General features: G+C 39.7%; 1 protein-coding gene across 2 annotated transcripts in view; it reads left to right on the top strand.

Annotated features, from left to right (window-relative positions):
- Positions 1-20,699, top strand: part of adcy9a (adenylate cyclase 9a) — a 171,660-nt gene that overhangs the window by 88,837 nt on the left and 62,124 nt on the right. For both annotated transcript variants that reach the window (XM_043711471.2, XM_043711470.2), the window contains exon 2: positions 16,600-16,787. In XM_043711471.2, the coding sequence (XP_043567406.2) occupies positions 16,600-16,787 (188 nt within the window). The remainder of the gene's footprint in view (positions 1-16,599; positions 16,788-20,699) is intronic.

Below are 20,699 nucleotides of genomic sequence, written 5' to 3'. Positions count from 1 at the left end.
TTTGGAAAGGGTTCAGAGGAGGTTTATTAGGATATTGCCTGGTATAGAAGGAAGGTCTTACGAGGAAAGGCTGAGGCAACTGAGGCTGTTTTCATTGGAGAGGAGGAGGTTGAGAGCTGACTTCGTGAGATGTCTAAGATAATCACAGTTATATAGGGTGGACAGTGAGGGCCTTTTTCCTCGGATGGTGAAGGCGAACATGAGGGGACGTAGCTTTAAATTGAGGGGTGATAGATTTAGGACAGATATCAGGGGTAGTTTCTTTACCTAGTAGTAGAGGCGTGGAATGGCCTGCTTACAATAGTAGTAAACTCACTGACAAGGGCATTTAAATGGGCATTAGACATACAAATGCATAATATTGGAACAGTGTAGGTTAGTTGGGCATCAGATTAATTTCACATGTTGGTGTGACATTGAGGACTGAAGGACCTGTAATGTGCTATAATGTTCTGTGTTAAATGTTGGATGAAATAGGGTTTTCTGAAGACTGTGCAGGAAAGAATTCCACAGATTCCAAACTCAGAAGAAATTCCTCCTCATCTCGGTCTTAAATAGTCATAGTCATACAGCACAGCAATGACATCAAGGTGTGGCGCTCGAAAAGCACAGCAGGTCAGACAGCATCCGAGGAGCAGGAGAATTGGTGTTTTGGGCATAAGCCCTTCATCAGGAATGTGGGGAGGAGAGCTTAACGTATGGTACCTTATCAAGTACCTTCTGAAAATCCAAATAAATTACATTCACTACTTTATCCATCCTGCTTATTTATTCCTCAAAGAATTCTAATTAGGCATGTTAGGGATGATTACCCCTTTGTGAAGCCACATGGACTCTGCTTGATCATATTGTGCATTTCTAAAAGTTCCTTTATAATAGAGTTTAACATTTTCCCAAATGATAGGCATTAGGCTGACTGGCTAAGATTATCTGTATTTTTAGAGTTTCCTTTTCTTTTTGAATATGTTACATTGATAGGTTTCCAGTTCTCTGAATCTGCATTTACTAGAATCTAAGTATTCATGGAAGATTACTACCAGTGCATCAATCATTTCTATAGCTACTACCTTTAATATCCTGGAACTCACTCCATCGGGTGCAGAGCTTTATTAATCTTTAGCCTCGTTAGTTTCCTTAACACTTTCTTTTTGTCTAGTGATAGTTACTGTATTCATTTCATTTGCTTGTTTTGTCCCTTGAGTATTTAGCAACTTTGGAATCCTATCTGTGGCTTCCATTCTGAAGGCTGATAGTAAATATTTATTCAACTCTTCTGTCATTTCCGAGGTCCCAGTTATTCTTTCTCAAGCTTTAGTCTTTAAGGCCCTTTTGTTCACTTTGGTTTCTCTTATCCTTTTTATTTAAAATTTGTTTACATATTTTCTTATGAATGATTTTTTTTATTTCTGAAAAAGGGAGTCTGTTAGCATCCTATTAACAGAATTAGTTACTTGTGAGTTAAAGACAATAAGACATTGTGTTTTGTGAGCTAATTGTGTGATTGGTTCAAGTAAAATTGTCACTCGAAACTGTATTCCTGGATTCTAAAAGCATTTATCTAGTATGCAACAAGGGTTTGCATACCAACACAAACTTTATTGAAGACATAATTAAAGAAGGAGAACTTAAATTGACATATATTTTGATTAATTTTTCATAAGGCCGCTAGGCTAACCTTTAAGGTAAAGCAAGGTTTGTATTATAGTGACCAGTTCATCTTGTATGTTGCCCCACATGTTCAGGAATGTCTCCAATATTTGGTCAAAACCTAGTTTGAAGAAGATTCATGCTATAGCAGTTATAGAATTTTGTAAACCAGTTATATTTGGGTCCGACAAGAGAATAAAACAAAATCATTATGATGGTTTATTGTGCTCTACTTTTGTGTAAGTTATTTGGGAATTGTGGCTCATTAGATCCACAACTGAATTTTATATTAGAAGCATAAAATTGTAAGACTGTTAGGTGAGTCAGGCAGGAGATGTTTTGGTTTGCTGTCAAAACTACCATAGACTGACTACTGTGTCATTATCTGGAGAAAGTAAGGACTGCAGATGCTGGAGATTAGAGCCAAAATGTGTGGTGCTGGAAAAGCACAGTTGGTCAGGCAGCATCTGAGGAGCAGGAGAGTTGACATTTCGAGCATAAGCTCCTCATCGGAAATTGGTCTTCCTGATGAAGAGCTTATGCTTGAACCGTTGACTCTCCTCAGATGCTGCCTGACCAGCTGTGCTTTTGCTACTGTACTGTTATTGTTAAGTTTCGACCTATCTGCCCAATGCATGCACACTGTCCAGATGAATGGAATTTTTAAAAAAAACTTTGTACCGTTTGTTTCATGGAGTCTCCCCAAAGTAAAGTTATCATATCAGTTGTCACCTGACTCTTGTCCAATATGAATATTTAACTGAAAAAGGAACAAGAATCAGCTTTGGTGCTTTCCTCGTGTGCCAATCATATCTGTGGTAGCATTCTTAGCTTTGAGTCAAAAGCTTATGTTTTTAAATCCCAGTTCAGGACTCAAAGTAAGTAGAGATGAATACTCCAGTGCATTACTAAGGAATGCTTCATTGTCAGTGATGCCCCCTTTTAGGATGTTTCATTAAAATGAAGCCTTGCGTGGCCCCCACAGGGACATGTGATACAGCCCTACGTAGTATTTGAAAGGAAAAGTAGGGAGGTATTTGCAATATCATGGCTGATGTTTATTTCTTTGATCAGCACAGGATAATTTGGCCATACTTGGATATTTATGGGAGCTTGTGTGCAAATTGGCAGCTGCATTCTAACATTACTTAAGTGACTCAACTTCAATTTACATCATTTCTTTTGAGCACTTTGTTGCCTGGTTGCTGTGTGAAGTGCTGTGCAACTAGGTTTTACTCCATGTCTTTGCCCTTGAGATAATGTAATCATCTTTCATATGATTTAAAGTTCCTTTTGAAAGGATTGTCTAGCAATATTCTGTGAATTGATTAACCAGAGCAGCAAAAGAGACGTTTTAGTTTTGCAAAAGTATTCATTTAGTTTTTTGTTTTCTTTTTGACATATAGAAGAGTCATAGAATCCCTACAGTGTGGAAACAGGCCATTTGGTCCAACAGGTCCACACCGACCCTCCAAGACCCTTTCCCATTCCCCTACCCTATTACTCTACATTTCCCATGACTAATGCACCTAACCTACACATCCCTGAACACTATGGGTAATTTAGCTTGGCCAATTCACCTAACCTGCATATGTTTGGACTGTGGGAGGAAACTGGAGCACCTGGAGGAAACCCACGCAGACACTGGGAGAATGTTCAAACTCCGCACAGACACTCGCCTGGGGCCGGAATTGAACCCGGGTCCCCGGCGCTGTGAGGCAGCAGTGCTCACTACTGAGCCATCATGCTGCATATATAATTTATCGAGATCCAGGGCTAGAACTCAGTTTACCCAAAATTCAAATCCAAATTTTTGTATGAATTTCTTCACGTTTTCTTTTTATTTTGGTTAGTTACCTTGAATGTTTTCTCATGTCCGTTCTCGGATGGAATGTGGCCCTTGCTTATTACATCTCAGCAGTGTTCAGGTAGTTTTCCTATAGCATCCTGGTTGCATTCCAGTGACGCCTCGCTTAAGAGAAAAATGCTTAATAGGAATAATTAAAATGGGAAAAATGGGGTTGGGGCAAACCAGCAAACAATATCACTCACGATTGCTCAAAAATCACCCAAAAGTCTAATGCAAAGTTACAAGGATGTTGCCAGGGTTGGAGGATCTGAGCTACAGGGAGAGGCTGAACAGGCTGGGGCTGTTTTCCCTGGAATGTCAGAGGCTGAGGGGGTGACCTTATAGAGGTTTACAAAATTGAGGGGCATGGATAGTATAAATAGGCAAAGTCTTTCCCCTGGGGTTGGGGAGTCCAGAACTAGAGGGCATAGGTTTAGGGTGAAGGGGGAAAGGTATAAAAGAGACCTTTTTCATGCAGAGGGTGGTACGTGTATGGAATGAGGCATTTGGATGGGTATATGAATAGAAAGGGTTTGGAGGGAAATGGGCCGGGTGCTGGCAGGTGGGACTAGATTGGGTTGGGATATCTGGTTGGCATGGACGGGTTGGACCAAAGGGTCTGTTTCCATGCTGTACATCTCTCTGACTCCATAGCACAGCCCGAATGAAAGTTGAAATCATATTCATTAACAAAACGAAAGTAAATTTAACACAGTGCATTCAAAAAAAAAGTAAGAAAACTGCTTTCAGTGCAGTACTTCATAGGAAGTTGCTCTGTCTGCAGCTGACATTGGCACGTGTGTAGAATGGCACAAAGACTGACGCTGACATTGTGCCGTCCTGTGCATGCACAGACTTCAGCGCTGGCATCGTGCATGCGCAGAATGGCACAGTCTTCATCACACGTGCAGATCAGTAAGAAGACCGACACTGACGTTGTGCATGCGTGGACACCAGTGCATGTGCAGAACAGCGCGGAGATTTTGGCACACACATTGGCATGTGCCCAAAACACATGAACTGATCCCCACTGAAATCATGCTGTTGTTAACAGAGGTAAACATTTCCAAAATACCGTTATCTAATTCTTCAGTGGGAATAGCTTAATCGTGCTGCTGAAATGCACGTTATTCCAGAACTACCTGTACCCAAGACCAGTAGAGTGGTAGTCTATACATGTTAATTACCTTCTGAACTTGCTGATGCATTATGTACTGGAGTGCCAGACTACACCCAATTCCATTCTAAATTTATTAGTTTGTCCTTTGCATTCTGCCAGTAGATAACACCTAGGAAACCTCAGGAGCCAAACTTTTAGTGCCTGGTAAAATCCTCTGCAATTGGGCCTGACTAATGACCACTAGATTTTGAAATAAGTTACTTAATTCCCATGGCAATTGCCAACTGGACTAGATTGTTCTCTAGATATCCAAATAATTTCCTCAAGGCTCAATTTAGTCTAGATAGAAATTAGAAGTGCCTAATGGCAAATATTTTGCTATCAATAGAGAGCTGAAGTAAAAAAAAGAACTAAAATTGAGCTGTGATATAATTTAAATAATTGAATGCATTTGCAATTTTCAGCTTTCAATAAATTTCTGTCTATTAATATGCAATATTAGCCCAGTTTGATCAATTTGTTGGAGATCTTGGTTGTTGAACTTGTTGGGAATTTTCAATACACTACTGTGTTATGCTGTAATAAATATTGAACCACTTGTTGAATTTAAATTTCCTGCCTGCTTTTTGTTTCCATCATATTGCAAAGGATTTAGGGAAGAATTTCCAAGTAGCTGTCTAACTTATCTGGTGAGAAAGCAAGATTTCCCGTTTCAAGATGCATGAATCTGGGGTGATCTGAATTGATGGTTAATGACATCTTGCTTTCAAGTTGCTGAAACTCTGATGCTTTATTTCTGTAGATTGTGACAACTCAATGAATTCCCTTTTCTACTCACCCTCCTCCATTTGAAACAGGACGATAGATGATACTGAATATTTTAACATGGTGTGAAATAGTCCCTCTGAAATGGGGTGTGTGAGGTGGTTGTTCTACTTTTGAGATCTCCCACGCATTTCTCAATTGAGTAAAGAGAACCCAAAGACCTGAAGGCACCAGTTAATCAGTTTGAAAGCGGGACCCAGTTCTCTCATTTCTTTTCAATATCTACCTTTTTTGGGCCTTTGGGACATTGGAGACCAAGATCAGTATAGAAGCACAGAGCAATGGTGCAGATAAATTTCACATCACTTCCAAAATGCACTGCAAAAGTATGTAAAATATTTAGTCTTTATCTCTTGATGAGAAGAACAATTGTGATGGACTATACATCAGTATATAAGTTGACCTAGTGTATAAGGCATTAGGCGGCATTGTAGGCTGTGTAGATAGTATAAAATTACAAAGGAATATTGATAGACCAAGTGAATGGGCAGAACTGTAGCAGATGGAGTTCAACATAAGCAAGTTTGTGGTTATCCATTTTGGACTGAAAAAGAATAGATCATAATTTTTTGAGGGTTTAAAGCTAAATATTGTGGATTCCAAAAAGACTTGGGGGTTCAGATGCATAGATCTTTTAAAATGTCACAAACAAATACAGAAAATAATCAAAAAAAACTGATGGAGTACTGGGCTTTTTCTAGAGGACTTGAATGTATAACGATGCAGAAGTTGTGCTGCAGTTATAAGAAAAACCCTGGTTAGATCTCACTTGAAGTATATGAGCAGATCTGGGCACCTCTGGAAGGACACATTGGCCTGGGGCAGGGGTGGAAGTGGTGTAGGGGGGAGAAGAGTGCAAAGTACAATGTAGGTTTATAAGAGTTATACCTGGACTTCAAGAGTTAAATTATGACAGTTTATCCAAATTAGGCCTGGTTTTTTTCTAGAATTTACAAGATTTAGAGATTTGCTGATCGAAATATTCAGTAAGATAACAGGAAAAGATAGTGGATAATAAGCTATTCCCATTGGTTGGACATTCTCGACCGGTGATTGTGAACTGTTTTTTTAAGCCACCCCAGGAGCTCTTGTCAGGTTCCAGGGCACCCTTTTCAAACAGGGATACAACACTAACAGATAGAAAATCATTTATTATTGAACACGAAGAAAACTTGAACATTCTGACATACTGGACAAAACTTAAAAAAAAACTCTGACATTAAATATCTATCAGGCCTAATGTGATCCTTGAACTTGGTGCTTTTCTGCAAGTTTCATGATATCTGGTTCCAAATTAGGTTAGGCATGGGTATTTCATCAGTTCAGTTACCAGAGCCCCCATAAATCCTTGGGGCTCCCCTTCTCAGTTTTCAGTCTGTGACCCCCTTTTCATGTGCCAGGGCCCCCATATAGCCCCCATGAGAATGGCTGTTCTAGACTAAAATTGGTGGTATAGTCGATAGTGAAGAAGTTTATCTAAAATTACAAAGACATCTTGATCAATTAGGCCAATGGGTTGAGAATTGGACGATGGAGTTCAATTTCAATAAATGTGAGGCATTGCATTTTGGTAATGCAAATAATGCAGTAAATGGTGGGGCGCTGGGTAGTGTCGAACAGAGAGACCTAGATGTTAAGGTACGTAATTCTTTGGAAGTTGCGTCACAGGTGGTAAATAAGGCATTTAGCACGTTTGCTTTCATTGCTCAGACCGTTGAGTAAAGGAGTTGGGAAGTCATTTGAGGTTGTACAAGATGTTGGTGAGGCCACTTTTGGACTATATACAGTTCTGGTTGCCCTGCAGTATCAAGGTTAATATTAAATTTGAGAGGGTTCAGAAAAGATTTACCAGGATGTTGCCAGGACTATAGAGTTTGAGTTATAAGGAGAGGATGGATAGACTGGGACACGTTTCACTGGAACATCGGTGACCATAAAATCATGAGGGATATAGATAAAGTGAACAGCAAAAGTCTTTTCCTTATATCAGGGAGTTCAAGCTTAGATATTTTTTAAGATGAGAGAAGAAGGATTTCAAAGGAATCTGAGGGGCAACACTTTCCACACAGAGAATGGGTTTGTATGAACCTCCAGAAGTAGTGGTGAATGAAGGTATGTTACAACATTTAAAAGACATTTGGGCAGATACATGATTAGGAAAGGTTTAGGGGAATATGGGTCAAGTGCAGGCAAGTGGGACTAGAAGAGGTGTTCGGAAGCAATACTATACACAAATATTGATAAGTGTTTGGAACTCTGTTCCACAAATGGCAAAGGATGCTGAATCGGTTAATTTTAAATCTGAGATAAACTTTTGTTAAACGAAGGTGTTAGGTGATATAAGCAACAAGCATTTTAATGGAGTTAGGCCATATGATGTCTCTGGAAGAGCTGTATGTTCTACTTCTGTTCCTGTGATCCAATTTTCTAAGGCCCAAAAATTGTTTCTTACACTCGGTAGAAGTTGACCTCTCCCATCTTTCAGCCGCAATATGCTATACAGGTAGTTCTTCTATAACGTGATGGTTGCGTTCTTGTGCAACCCCGCATTATAGAAAAATTTTGCTTTAAAAACAGCTTCTAGTGTTGGTGATGTAATTGCATTATACCCAACACATACCTTTAAAAGTTTGTGGTTTTGGATGTAGGTTTGCCCACTGAGCTGCAAGGCTCATTTCCAGACATTTCATTACCTTTCTAGATAACATCTTCAGCGGGCCTCAGGCGAAACAATGCTGAAAATTCCTGCTTTCTATTTATATGTTTTGGGTTTCTTTGGGTTGGTGGTGTCATTGCCTGTGGTGACCCCATCTACTACCCCCTGAGAAAAGGGGCAGGAAATGACTTCACCACAGGAAATAACATCACCACAGACAATGACACCACCAACCCAAAGAAACCCAAAACATATAAATAGAAAGCATGAATTTTCATCATTGCTTTGCCTGAAGCCCACTGAAATGATGAAAATTCATGCTTTCTATTTATATGTTTTGGGTTTCTTTGGGTTGGTGGTGTCATTGCCTGTGGTGATGTTATTTCCTGTGGTGAAGTCATTTCCTGCCCCTTTTCTCAGGGGGTAGTAGATGGGGTCACCACAGGCAATGACACCACCAACCCAAAGAAACCCAAAACATATAAATAGAAAGCAGGAATTTTCAGCATTGTTTCGCCTGAGGCCCGCTGAAGATGTTATCTAGAAAGGTAATGAAATGTCTGGAAATGAGCCTTGCAGCTCAGTGGGCAAACCTACATCCAAAGCCTCAACCAAAGCTACAAATCTTCTCAAAACTCGCTTTAAAAGTTTGCATTTAAAAACTGTGTCCTCAATTCGTCAATTGCGTTACAGCGTATTCACATTAACAAAACACATCTTATAGCAGAACGATCTTAGCAGTCAACCTCAGTTTTTTTTCCCCCTCCATGCATGCATGTTTTACTTGTTTTATAATCAGGCACAATAAATCAAGCAGTGTTACTGGCTGTGTTGCAAAGATGCATGAGTGTTTAAAATGCCCACACAGAGCAGACCTTCTATGGTAAACATTGAAAATAAATGGGTCTTCCAACAAAACTATAAAATCTTAAGCTGGTTTCAATTTATATGTTGTAACATTTTAAAAACTTGTGAAACAACTGTGAGATTAGGAGATTCAGCGTTAGTGAAAAACAGGTTGGTGTGATGTAAGGATTGTCTTTTTATATTATGTTTTTAAAACAAAAACTGAAATAAAATGAAAGCCATTTTAAAAATCAATGTTTGAAAGGGTGGCTATATGTTTTGAAAGCAAGTAAACTCCCATCAATGCCAAATGTTGTGTAATTGATGTTTAAAGCAGCAGTAATTGAAGTTCTGTTTGGAGCCAAGGCAATGTACAGATGGGGCTTTGATCGGCAACAAGAATTTGATTGCTCTCTGGGCTAGTGACCAGTTATTGAGGACAGATCTTTTGTGTGCCAACAAGTCTGGGATTGGATCTTTGGTAACTGAACAGTTTGCTTCTAGGAACAGGTTACACAGAGAAACATTCAGTTCTTTCCCAGTTTAGGGGTAGTTTCTACAGTCAGAACACCAGTTTGTCTGTCTTGTATTGATTGTTGTATGTTGTGACTTTTAACTAATAAGCCAGTTTTTTATAATTAACTAGCCATCTTGTGCGTCTTTCAAGTTAGTGGGAGTATTCGGGGAAAGCTGACTGAAGTATCGTGCCAACAGATGGATCATGAGGATCATCTCACCAACAGAACCTGGGAACAAAAACTATTGAACAATAGAGTCATAGTCATACAGCACAAAAAAAGACCCTTGGTCCATGCTGACCAAGTTTCCCAAACTACACTAGTCTCACTTAGTTGTATTTGGCCCATATACCTCTAAACCTTTCCTATTTCATGTACCTGTCCAAATGTCTTTTTATATGTTGTTATTGTACCTGCATTCATCACTTCCTCTGGCCGTTCATTCCACACGCAAATCACCCTCTGTGTAAAATGGTTACCCCTCAGGCCCCTTTTAAATCTTTCTCCTCTCACCTTAAACATTTGACCCCTAGTTTTGAACTCACCCACCCTAAAGAAAAGACCATTGCTATTCACCTTATCCATACCCCTTGTGATTTTATAAACCTCAATAAGGTCAGCCCTCAACTTCCAATGCTCCTGTGGAAAACATCCCAGATTTGCCTGCCTAACTCTCCAGTTTCAGCAACCTCTGAGTTTTCTTTCCAATTTTCTCCTGCTCAATAACCTATATTTTCTGTGTGTAAGAGGGAGTTAATAAGGGGATTAGAGTTTTAATTAGCAGTGTTGTATGCTGACGTCTTATTACCTGTTGGGGTCTAATGACTTGTAATAAGTAGTCATTATTGTTCTGTACTGAAACCTGATCCATACTTTATATCAACCATGTCTGAAAGTTAGAAATTGGGGAAGTTTGCAGACTTCATAAAATCTTTATTCCCAGAAACATCACAGAGGCTAGTGAGGCTCAATTTCCTGCACACTACCCCACCAAGATTGGAAGAAGGAATTTGCCCTGAAGAACATATCCAAGACCAAATTTGGCATGACCAAAGTGACCAGTCGGTCATAAAGACATCCAGATGCTTTTTAAATGTTGTAATTGTACTAGCCTCCACCATTTCCTCTGGCAGCATTTTCTGTACATCCACCACACTCTGTGTGAAAAAGTTTACCCCTTAGACCCCTTTTAAATTTTTCCCCTCTCACACCCTAAACCTGTGCCCTCTGGTTCTGGACTTCCCTACTCCATCTTGACTATTTATCCTATCCATCCCCTTCATGATTTTATGAACCTCTTTAAGGTCATCCCTCAGCCTCTGAAATTCCAGGAAAACAGCCTCTCCCTACAGCTCAAATCCTCCAACTCTTGCAAGTCACTGGCCTAATGTTGAGAAATATTATCAGAGTGGCTCTTTGAATTGTTAAGAATAGTGTTGTTATCACCAGAAATGCAATGTGAATATACATAATGATCTGGTCCAAAACAATGCCTGAATTTAGCAAAACCTTTAGAGCACAGCTAATCACAGGTTCTAAAAAGAGACATGCAAGATAGCAGACAATGACATGTCCCTCCCAGATCATCTCAACGCCTTCTATGCTCGCTTTGAGCAGAATTTCGGCAAGAGGTATCACTTATCCCAACAATCAGTGCATCAGAGATCAGATCAGCTTTCCTTTGTGTGAATCCAATGAAAGTGATGGGACCAGACTGAATGCCAGGCCATGCAGTCAGAGCATGTGCAGACCAACTGGCAGAGGTCTTCTTGGATATCTTCAACATCCCCCAGCAACAGGCCACTGACCCTGCCTGTTTCAAGAGGGCCAACATCATCCTCGTGCCTAAGAAGGCTCATGCAGCATGCCTCAATGACTACCATCCAGTGGCCTAACTGCAGTGATCATGAAATGCTTTGAAAGGCTGGTCATGGCATTAATTAACTCCCAGCCTCCCCAGTGCTCTTGACCCACTCCAATTTGCCTATCGGACCAACAGATCCACGTCAGATGCCATATCACTTGCTCTTCACTCCTCCCTAGAACATCTTGACACCAAGAACAGTTACATAGGAATGCTACTTATTGACTATAGTTCAGCCTTCAGCACTATTATCCCCTCGAGATTGATTACTAAACTTAGTGATCTTGGACTAAGCTCCACTCTCTGCAACTAGATCCTCAGTTTCCTGACCCATAGGCCACCATCTGGGCCCGGGTGGGATAGAGAACGATCACCTATGCGCACAGAGACATGAGTTCTCGGTCTTCTCTGGAAGAGCAGTTTCTCAATGAACTATACAGTCATTTTACAGAGAAGAGCATCCAGATAAGGCAACATACATATGAATTGGGTGACTGTTACAATCAATAGCAGAGACCAAGCCCTTTACTGTTATACAATGAATGTTCTTAACTTCGTTAACTGGATTCATACAGTGGATACTTTTCCCCTTGTTAGCTGACCTTGCATACTGAATGCTTCCAATATTATTAAATGGCTCTACATAATGACTGTTTTTCCATCTTGTTAACCCATTACCCCTGCCTCTACCATTCCATTGTTAACTGTAAGTTCTTAGCTGAGTTCAGTTCCGTTTCCTTGCACACAAGGAAATCTGATCCCTTGTATAAGGGCAGTTAAATGCTTCATAAAACGGACAAGACTTCCGTTCTCTCAGAGATCCTTCAGATGGAGGATACCAGTGCATCCGAGTATGCAGTGCAGCAGCAGGCTAGGTGAATGCAGCATTCTTCGCTGCTTCTGCTATCGCTCTGCTGTTAAATGTAACAAAGCCAACTGCCTGTTTTGATGTTAACTTGATTAGTGAACCCTCATATCCCTTAAATGATCCAAAGACAAAGTAAAGCCCACATGTTTTAAATGTCTGCAGGAAGGCCACTGACAAAAAACGTACCAACTTCCTCTTCACTGATGTTAGCTGCTTCACTTTTTATGCACATGATTGGGAAGCTGATTGAATCTGTTGGATCATGTTGTGGAGGGGTGGGCAATGGTCCAAAGGCATGCTTTACCTGTGAATGGAGGAACTCGAGAGACTATGTTAGTGGCTGAAAGTATCTTTGCATTTCTTCTCTCATTCCTCCCTTGCCAAGGTGGGTATCAGTATGAAGACAGTCACACATTTAACTACACTAAATTGCCTGCCTTTTTCAACATTTTCAGTCATCTTGAAGTCTGTTACTCTGTTCACTATTTATGACATTATCTAGTTTTATACAGTCCTTAAACTTCTAAATTGTACTGCCTAAACAATTCTGTCAATTATAAACAACAATCAGTGGTCCTAAAATCAAACCCTCGGGTACCTCAATCGGGTTATTCAAAAATTATTTTCCTTTAACAAATTGATACTTGGCTAATGTGGAACCTTTCGGGAAAAATATTTCCAAAACCTAGAACAGCAAGAAAACAACAAAATGTTCACTGTGCTTTAGCAATTGAAGAGGCAGTTTCAGTTCAGATTTAAATCTCAAATTTTTGTGGGAAACAAATGCTGAATGTTTTAAAACACTGTTCTCCAAATAAACTTTCCAAATAAAACAGTTCGAATTTCAGTGGCAACTTTGGTAGAGATCAACCTTCTTTGAATTTGCAATACGAAGGGGGCTAATGAAGTCTTAACAATAATTAACAGAACTGAAACAGCTCAGCCTCAAGTTCTAATATTCTCTAAAATCTTAACAAAACTTCAAACTCAAAATGCACTTTTTTTTGTGAACACTCTGCATTAAATACTCAGCGGCAAAGATATTTTCGTACAGTACTCTTATCTGGCTACAGCATGACCACTGACCCAACTGTTATTTTTAAACAGGCACTGTAGAATTTCAAACAAATCAGGGGCTCAATCTGTTTTAAGGTTACAAGTTTGATCATTGTAAAAAGGACATTATGTTGTACAATTTGATTGTAAAAACAAAATCTGCCTAGTTACATAGCCAACAAAACATTGTATTGAGATCCTGATTCAACCAAGGCAAAACAGTTACTTAAAAGGATTTTCTGGACATCAGACATTCTCAGCATGGCACAATTCATATTCTCACACACACACACACACACACACACACACACACACACACACACACCCCTAGTACAATCTTAAGTTCAATGTGATCTCTGGTTTATTTTTGCATCCCCTCACTGAAATTACACTTATAAAAAGAGAGAGCCCTCAAAGTGGACCACAAAACACCGCAATCCAAGCCACTGTCTTCACCCAGAACAAAAATTTGTAGACCATCAAATTTTGCCACTAGGGGACTTTAACCCCTTTCTCACTTTACTCCTCATGGGGGCTCAAAGCTCAGCACAGTGCAGAGCACTTGAACCTCAAATCAACCCACCCAGTGGTCTCGAACCCCAGTACCGCGCAGAGGGCTCGAACTTCAACCAAACCCACTACAGGGCACTCGAAACCTGGTACTGCACAGAGGACTTGAACCTCAATCACACCTACCCAAGGGGACCTTAACCCGTCCCACGCACCGGACTCTAACTTCAATCACACCCATCCCTGGTGACCCGAATCCTAGTACTGTGCAGAGGACTCTAACCTTGCTCAGCAGAACCTCTTGTTTCACAAGTCAGAACTTAACTCTTTCCCTAATAGTTTATACCCTATGCATATTCTTGGTGCCACATTTCATTGTGTGGAATTCTTGTGATGTGATGCAAAATATCTGGGAGTGAATTTGACGAACTGTCGGATGCCAAAGATGATGAATTTGAGATTTAAAACTTTCAATGTGATTACATTTAATTTTATACAATTGGATTTATTACTTTGGTGTCACACAGTTTGTTTGCTTTGAATTGTTGTTTTCTCATTTCATTGCTTTATTTTCTTTCTTCAAAATGGTGACAGCCAATTCATGTTACCCTGTATGCAAGTTTTTGGATGAATTTTATACGCTTTAGGGTTTATTTATAAATTGAGATTTATGGTATTTGTCTGCAAAAGTTACCTCGAGCCAATTAGATAAGCTTTCAATTCTTAAGAGCTTATAAATATTGTCCATTGTTAGGGAAAGGCGTCCTAGGTGGGGGATGGAAATCTGCGTATTAACCATTTGGTTGATGCTTGAAAGAGGAAAGATATTATAAATCACATACCAGCTCTCTAGTCCTACTTTATGAACTGTGATTTTGAAGTACAAGTGGTTATATGGTTAAAATTGTTCTTTGTAGCTCCCCGGCTTTAACTTGAAGTATCATAATGGGCAAGGTGCCTTTATGAGGCATAAGAAGGGTAACTATTAGAATCTGTGAATTAAGGCCACATGTTCTTGGTTTCTGTAATGCATAATTTAGCTTAATTTACTTAGGGTTACAATATAATATTTACTTTAAAGCAATACTAGCTGTGTTAAAACCTCTAGCTGTAGAACTAGTAATGCTTTGGATCATTATTGTGAAGTCATACCACATATTTTAAAACTGGAGTTTTTGGGTCTGTCCGCTATTCATCCTATACCGTGAATTTATTTTAACTTATTTTGGGTTCAATATTTGTAACTTTACAGGTCATTGCATCTTGAGGTGATACTGGCATGGTCCATTGTGGTTTGCCAAGATGTGTGCCCTGATTTACCTTCCCAAAATGCAGCATCTCCTCCTTATTTAAATTACACCTGCCATTCCTCAGCCCATTGGCCCATCTGATCAAGGTCCTATTGTACAATGAGATAACCTTCTTCATGGTCCACTACACCACTAAGTTTGGTGTCATCTGTAAACTTGCTAACCATTCCTCCTATGTTCACTTCCAAATCATTTTATATAAATGACAAAAAACAGTGGACCCAGCACCAATCCTTGAGGCACACCACTGGTCACAGACCTCCAGTCTGAAAAGCAACCACCCTGTGTCTTCTACCTTCCAGCCGGTTCTGTACCCAAGTGGCTTGTTCTCCCTGTATTCAATGTGATCTACCCATGCTGATCAGTTTACCTTGCTGAAGTCCTTGTAGATCACGTCCACCATCCTGCCTTCATCAATCCTCTTTGTTACTACTAAAACATTACCTGACAACTTCATTTGTGGCACTTGTAGCCTTTGATCTTCGTGGCTATAAACAAAGGTGCACCAAAATAAAGACACCCCACCTAAATGGATTGTGTGCTCCCTGTCTATCATCTCTCAATGGCATCCTTCTAGTTGCATATCTTGCCCACAACCTTTAAATCTATGTTCTGCAGTGCTGGTATAATTGACTAGATGTCAAGGTTATAATTACTTCTTCCATGATTCACTGTGAGATTACATTGATAATCAGCAAAGAAATGCTTGAAATGTGCAGTAAGATATGGCATCCATAATTGACAAATAGTATTCATCCCCAGAGCAATAGCATTTCACAATAAATGGAAGTCATCACTGCAGATCCAATGTTCATTGGTTGCTTCCGCTTAATGTGCATTCCTTGCATGAACTATTATTTCAGATTTATTTGTTTTCAATTTATCCCCATTTCTGTAGTTGTTTTTTGGCTCTTGGAATTACACTAATGTGATGATGGATGTTTGAATTTAAATTTATTTTACATGATTGTTATGTTGGTTGCATCTTATGGGTGTTCAATTGAATATGAGCAGCCTACTTAGATATTTTTGAAGGTGTTGAAATTCATATTGGGAATTGAGAGAGTACCAGATTTGATTTAAGAATGCTCAACATAATGAAATTTCTATACCCAAGATTTTCAATCAGAAAATGGATGCATTTATTCTGTGGCTTCAGAAAGGATTATTAAATTATCCTTTTGTTATTGTTTCTAACAATATTTGTTTTATGTACTGGACTGTATTCCAAAATTAGTTCAGCGCTCATGTTTTTTTTTCTGAGTTCAAATTAACTAGTATGTCATACATGGGCATAAAACAAATTATTTTCTTTGCCAGCCATTTTACAAACCTCCATGAGATTGTAGGTGACTTTGTACTGAAAACTTCATAGTTCTCCCCACCCAAAACAATTTCTCTTTGTGGTTCAGTTTGTTCAGGATTACATTTCGGCTTTGTTTTGCAACATGTTCAGACTCTAGCTGCATTTTTTCTGATATGGCAAAAAAATTTTAAGTTTGAAATTTTCCCTGTTTATTTTCTTGACAGGATTGCAGACATTCCTTATTTCTGGCAGAAAGCTGGCTCATTCAGTGTGTACCTGCTCTCTGAAGGTATTACCTCACCTTGATAGGGGAGACTCGAGTCCTCTTACAGTCCCCATGCAGAAGCGAGGAATTACAAGTGAGACTTCCACTGAAGTGGGAGAAGCTAGCAACATCATGGCTAAAGCTAAGGTGAGTGGAAAAGTATTTTGAACTAAGGTAAGACCATAGTTACGTTTTATGGAAATAATTTCAACAGGGAAGTGGAGATATGAAAAGTAGTGAACTGTGCAAGGAGTATTAAACTTGTTTAAAGGTAATTAATTATGATATAGGAAATACATAGAACAGTATAGCACAGGAATGGGGTGCTTCCGCCCATGATGCTGTGCTGAATGTGACGCCAAATGAAACTAATCTCTTCTGCCAGTCCTTGGTCCATATCCCTCCATTCCTTGCATATTCATGTGCTTATCCAAAAGTCCCATAAATGCCCTTACCATATCTTACTCCATCACCACCTCTGGCAGCACATTCCAGACTCCTAACCCACTCTCTGTATTTTTTAAAAAACTGCTCCTCACGTCTCCTTTGAACTTTTCCCTCTCACGTGAAATTCATGCCCCAAAGTATTAGACATCTTTGACTCTGGGGGGGGGAGAAAAGATTCTGCCTGTCAACCCTTTTGCTACCTCAAGTTTTTTTAGTACAACTTGATAGTTTATAAAATGAGATGCATAGGTAGGGTTACGGTTAGAAGAACCCAGTTTGAATAAGTTATCAGTGCAGACAGTGATCAAGCATTAATCATTTGTGCTACTAGTTTTTTAAATATATATTTTCATTTATTCAGGGATATTGATATTGTTGGTTTGGTAGTACTTATTTAATTGTCCAAGAACTGCTGCTGTCCATTTGGTGTAGGTGCACTCACAATTCTGTTAGAGACAGTTCTAGAATTTTGACCAAACAGTGAAGGGCTGATGATACATTTCCAAGTTGGGGTGGTGAGTGTCCAGTTGGTGATATTTCCATATAGCTGGTGCACTCTAAATGGTAGTGGTGCAGTCTAATGAGCCTTGACGAATTTCTGCAGTCCACCCTAGGTGTGCATTAGTGATGAAGGGAGTAAATCATTCTGAATATGTTGCCAATCAAATGGGCTGCTAACTCCTGGTTAGTGTCAAGCTGCTTAAATATTGGAGCTAGACTCATCTAGGCAAGGATGGGACAGAGTATTCCATCAAATTCTTTACTTCTGCCTTGTAAGTGGGTGAACAGGTTTTTTGATTCTGTGATCCATTTGAAGTCAGAGGGATTTAGTACTGGGTCCCCAGAGCATTATCTCGGTCTCTGGATTACTAGTCCAATGATGATATCACCAAGCCATTGCCTCCCCTGATATTTACATGTTGTTTTGGATTTGATTTCTGTTAGTTTTGAATGTTCTCCATCAATAAAAGCACTTCATTTTGTTTTTGGTGCTTTCACTGTATTCAAGAATGAAAAGTATCTTGTTCTATACCTAAACACTGTCTTGCAATTCTCCTTAATTTTATCTGTTGTTTACTCTGATAAACAATTGCAGCCTTCAGTTGTTACATCTCTGCTCTGCAAAACTCTCCTTAAGCCTTGCGTCTTGATTTTTTAAAAACCCTACTCTTAAAACTCTTTTTGAAATGCTTTACGTCAATTTCAGAATTTCCAGTTTGTGGGCTTCAGCTGCCGCCTCTTTATATGCACATTCAGTTTGTATATAGTCCATCCCTCATTAGGATGGTCTCAGGGCTTTCTGCTGCTGCTTGAAAAATGGTCTGAACTACCTCCATCCTCCACCACTCTGGCTAAGCTTGTCCTCACTTTGACCAATTTCTCCTTTAACTCCTGCCAATTATTTCAGGTCAGAGAGCTGACCATGGGTACATGCATGGGTCCCGGTTGTGCCTGTCTTTTGTAAGGTATGTGGAACAATGCTTGTTTCAGTCCCACTCTGGCCCCCACCCACAATTCTTTCTCTAGTACATCAATAAATCATCAGTGCTTCTTCCCCCTCTCATTCAGTGTTGGAAACATTTATCAATTTTGCTTCCAATTTCCACCCTGCTCTCACCTTCGCCTGGTTCGTCTCTGACTCCTCATTTCCATTGATATTTTTGGGGTAGGTTGGCCACCAATATCCACTACAAACTCACTGACTCCCACAGTTACCATGACTATACATCCTCACATCCTGCATCCTGTAAAGACTCTGTTCCATTCTCCCTGTACCTTTGTCTGATGCAAACTTTGACAAGGGAGCCTCTGAAAAGTCCACCTTCTTCCTCAATTGAGGATTCCTGACTGCCATGGTTGACAAGGCCTTAGTCATGCCTGGCCCATCTTCTGCACTTCAGCCCTCACCCTTTCTTTTCCCTCCCATAACAGCGATGGGGTCCCCCTTGTCCTCATTTACTGTCCCACTAGCAGCCACATCCAAAGGATACCATTTCAGTCACCTCCAATGGGATGCCACCACCAGATGAACATTCCCATCTTCTCCCTTGTCAACCCTTCACAGGGATTGTTCCCTGCAGGATACTTTGGTCCATTTCCCAACATCTTCCCACACCCCTACAGCACCATCCCATGCAATTGCAGATGGTTTAACACCTGCCTTTTTAGTTCCTCCCTCACTATTCAAGATCCCAGGCACACCTTCCAGGTGAAGCAGTGATTTACCTTCATATCTCTTAATCTAGTCGACTGTAAACTGCTGCTCTCAATGCAGTCTCCTCGACATTGGGCAGACGGAGTGCAGAGTGAGCGACAGCGAAACAGAATACCTGTGTTCTATCTGCAAATCAATTCCTGCAAAAATAGCTATTTATTCACATAGCCTGATTGTTATCCTTATTTGTCTGTCCAACGTTTATTCTCTCTTTAGGCTCTATCTCCACCACTTCTGCATAAAAACCAACATTTTACTAGCTGTCATCATTTCTGAGGAAGGGTCACTGGATCTGAAACGTTAACACTGATTTCTCTCCACAGATGCTGCCGGACATTGAGCTTTACTAGCAATTTCTGTTTTCATTTCTGATTTCGAACAACTGCAGTTCTTTTGGTTTTTATTCATTGAGGCTGCCAGGCTGACCTTTACCAATTCCTTTGTCTGCCAAACTGTTCTGCTGTCTCTCTGAGCTCAATCTCCACTTGTCGTTTTACCCCCCCCCGCCACCTTTTCTTTATTTCCCCCCCAACCCCTTTTCTTTATTTCCCCCCCCCCAACCCCTCCCAAACTTTTTCCTAACTACAATCCCTTCTGAAGAAGGGTCACTGTACCTGAAAAGTTAACTCTGATTTATTTCCACAGATGCTGCCAGACCTGTAGTGTTTTTCCTGCAATTTCTATCTTTGTTTCTTCTCAATAAGCATCTCATCATGATGTTAATCCAAATTTATCTCTTTGCAAAGTGTCTTGAGATGTTTGGTTATTTTAGTTGGATCAATGAAAGTTTGCTTTTGTAAAAGGGCCCTTTAGATAAATCTTCCTATTCGGTATAAACGTTTCCATCATAATGATACCTAAAATTTGGCAGTGAGAATTTGTTTAAAATGGAATAAGTTAACTGAGAGATTATACTTCAAGGTGAAATGCTAGAAATCAGTTAGGGCCAAGTTTTAGAAAATAGTAATCAAGCCAGCTGCATACCCCATTTTGATATCTATTTTGGAATAGTTCCAAATGGTGATTTTTACTTTTGAAAAGTTGCCCAAGTTGATATTTGAGTGAGTTGTGTGTGTTGATGTCAAACTGCATATTCTGTGTAACAAAAAAAAGCCATGTGATTGTTTTGATGGCCTCCTTGTGTATAATTTTGGCTGTTACCAGGATCTCCAAGGATAAGGTGATATTAAATAGGAAATCTTACCCAGTGAAAACTCATCTATTTAGAACATTAGTTTTGTTTCTACACAAGCCTTTTACGTATACAAATCATTTAATATGTGTACAGATTCACAATATGAAATTAAAACATACCAATAGTACTCCCTGAAGACTTGGTTTGACAACTGAGCCAGACAGACGAAGAAAGTCAATTACCAGTCATATTGTAGTCAATC

The sequence above is a fragment of the Chiloscyllium plagiosum genome, unplaced genomic scaffold (genome assembly GCF_037043375.1).
Source record: "Chiloscyllium plagiosum isolate Xiang-an unplaced genomic scaffold, Cpla_swu_hap1 HiC_scaffold_20, whole genome shotgun sequence".
NCBI lineage: Eukaryota > Metazoa > Chordata > Chondrichthyes > Orectolobiformes > Hemiscylliidae > Chiloscyllium > Chiloscyllium plagiosum.
This window is presented reverse-complemented; position numbering and strand designations above follow the sequence as displayed.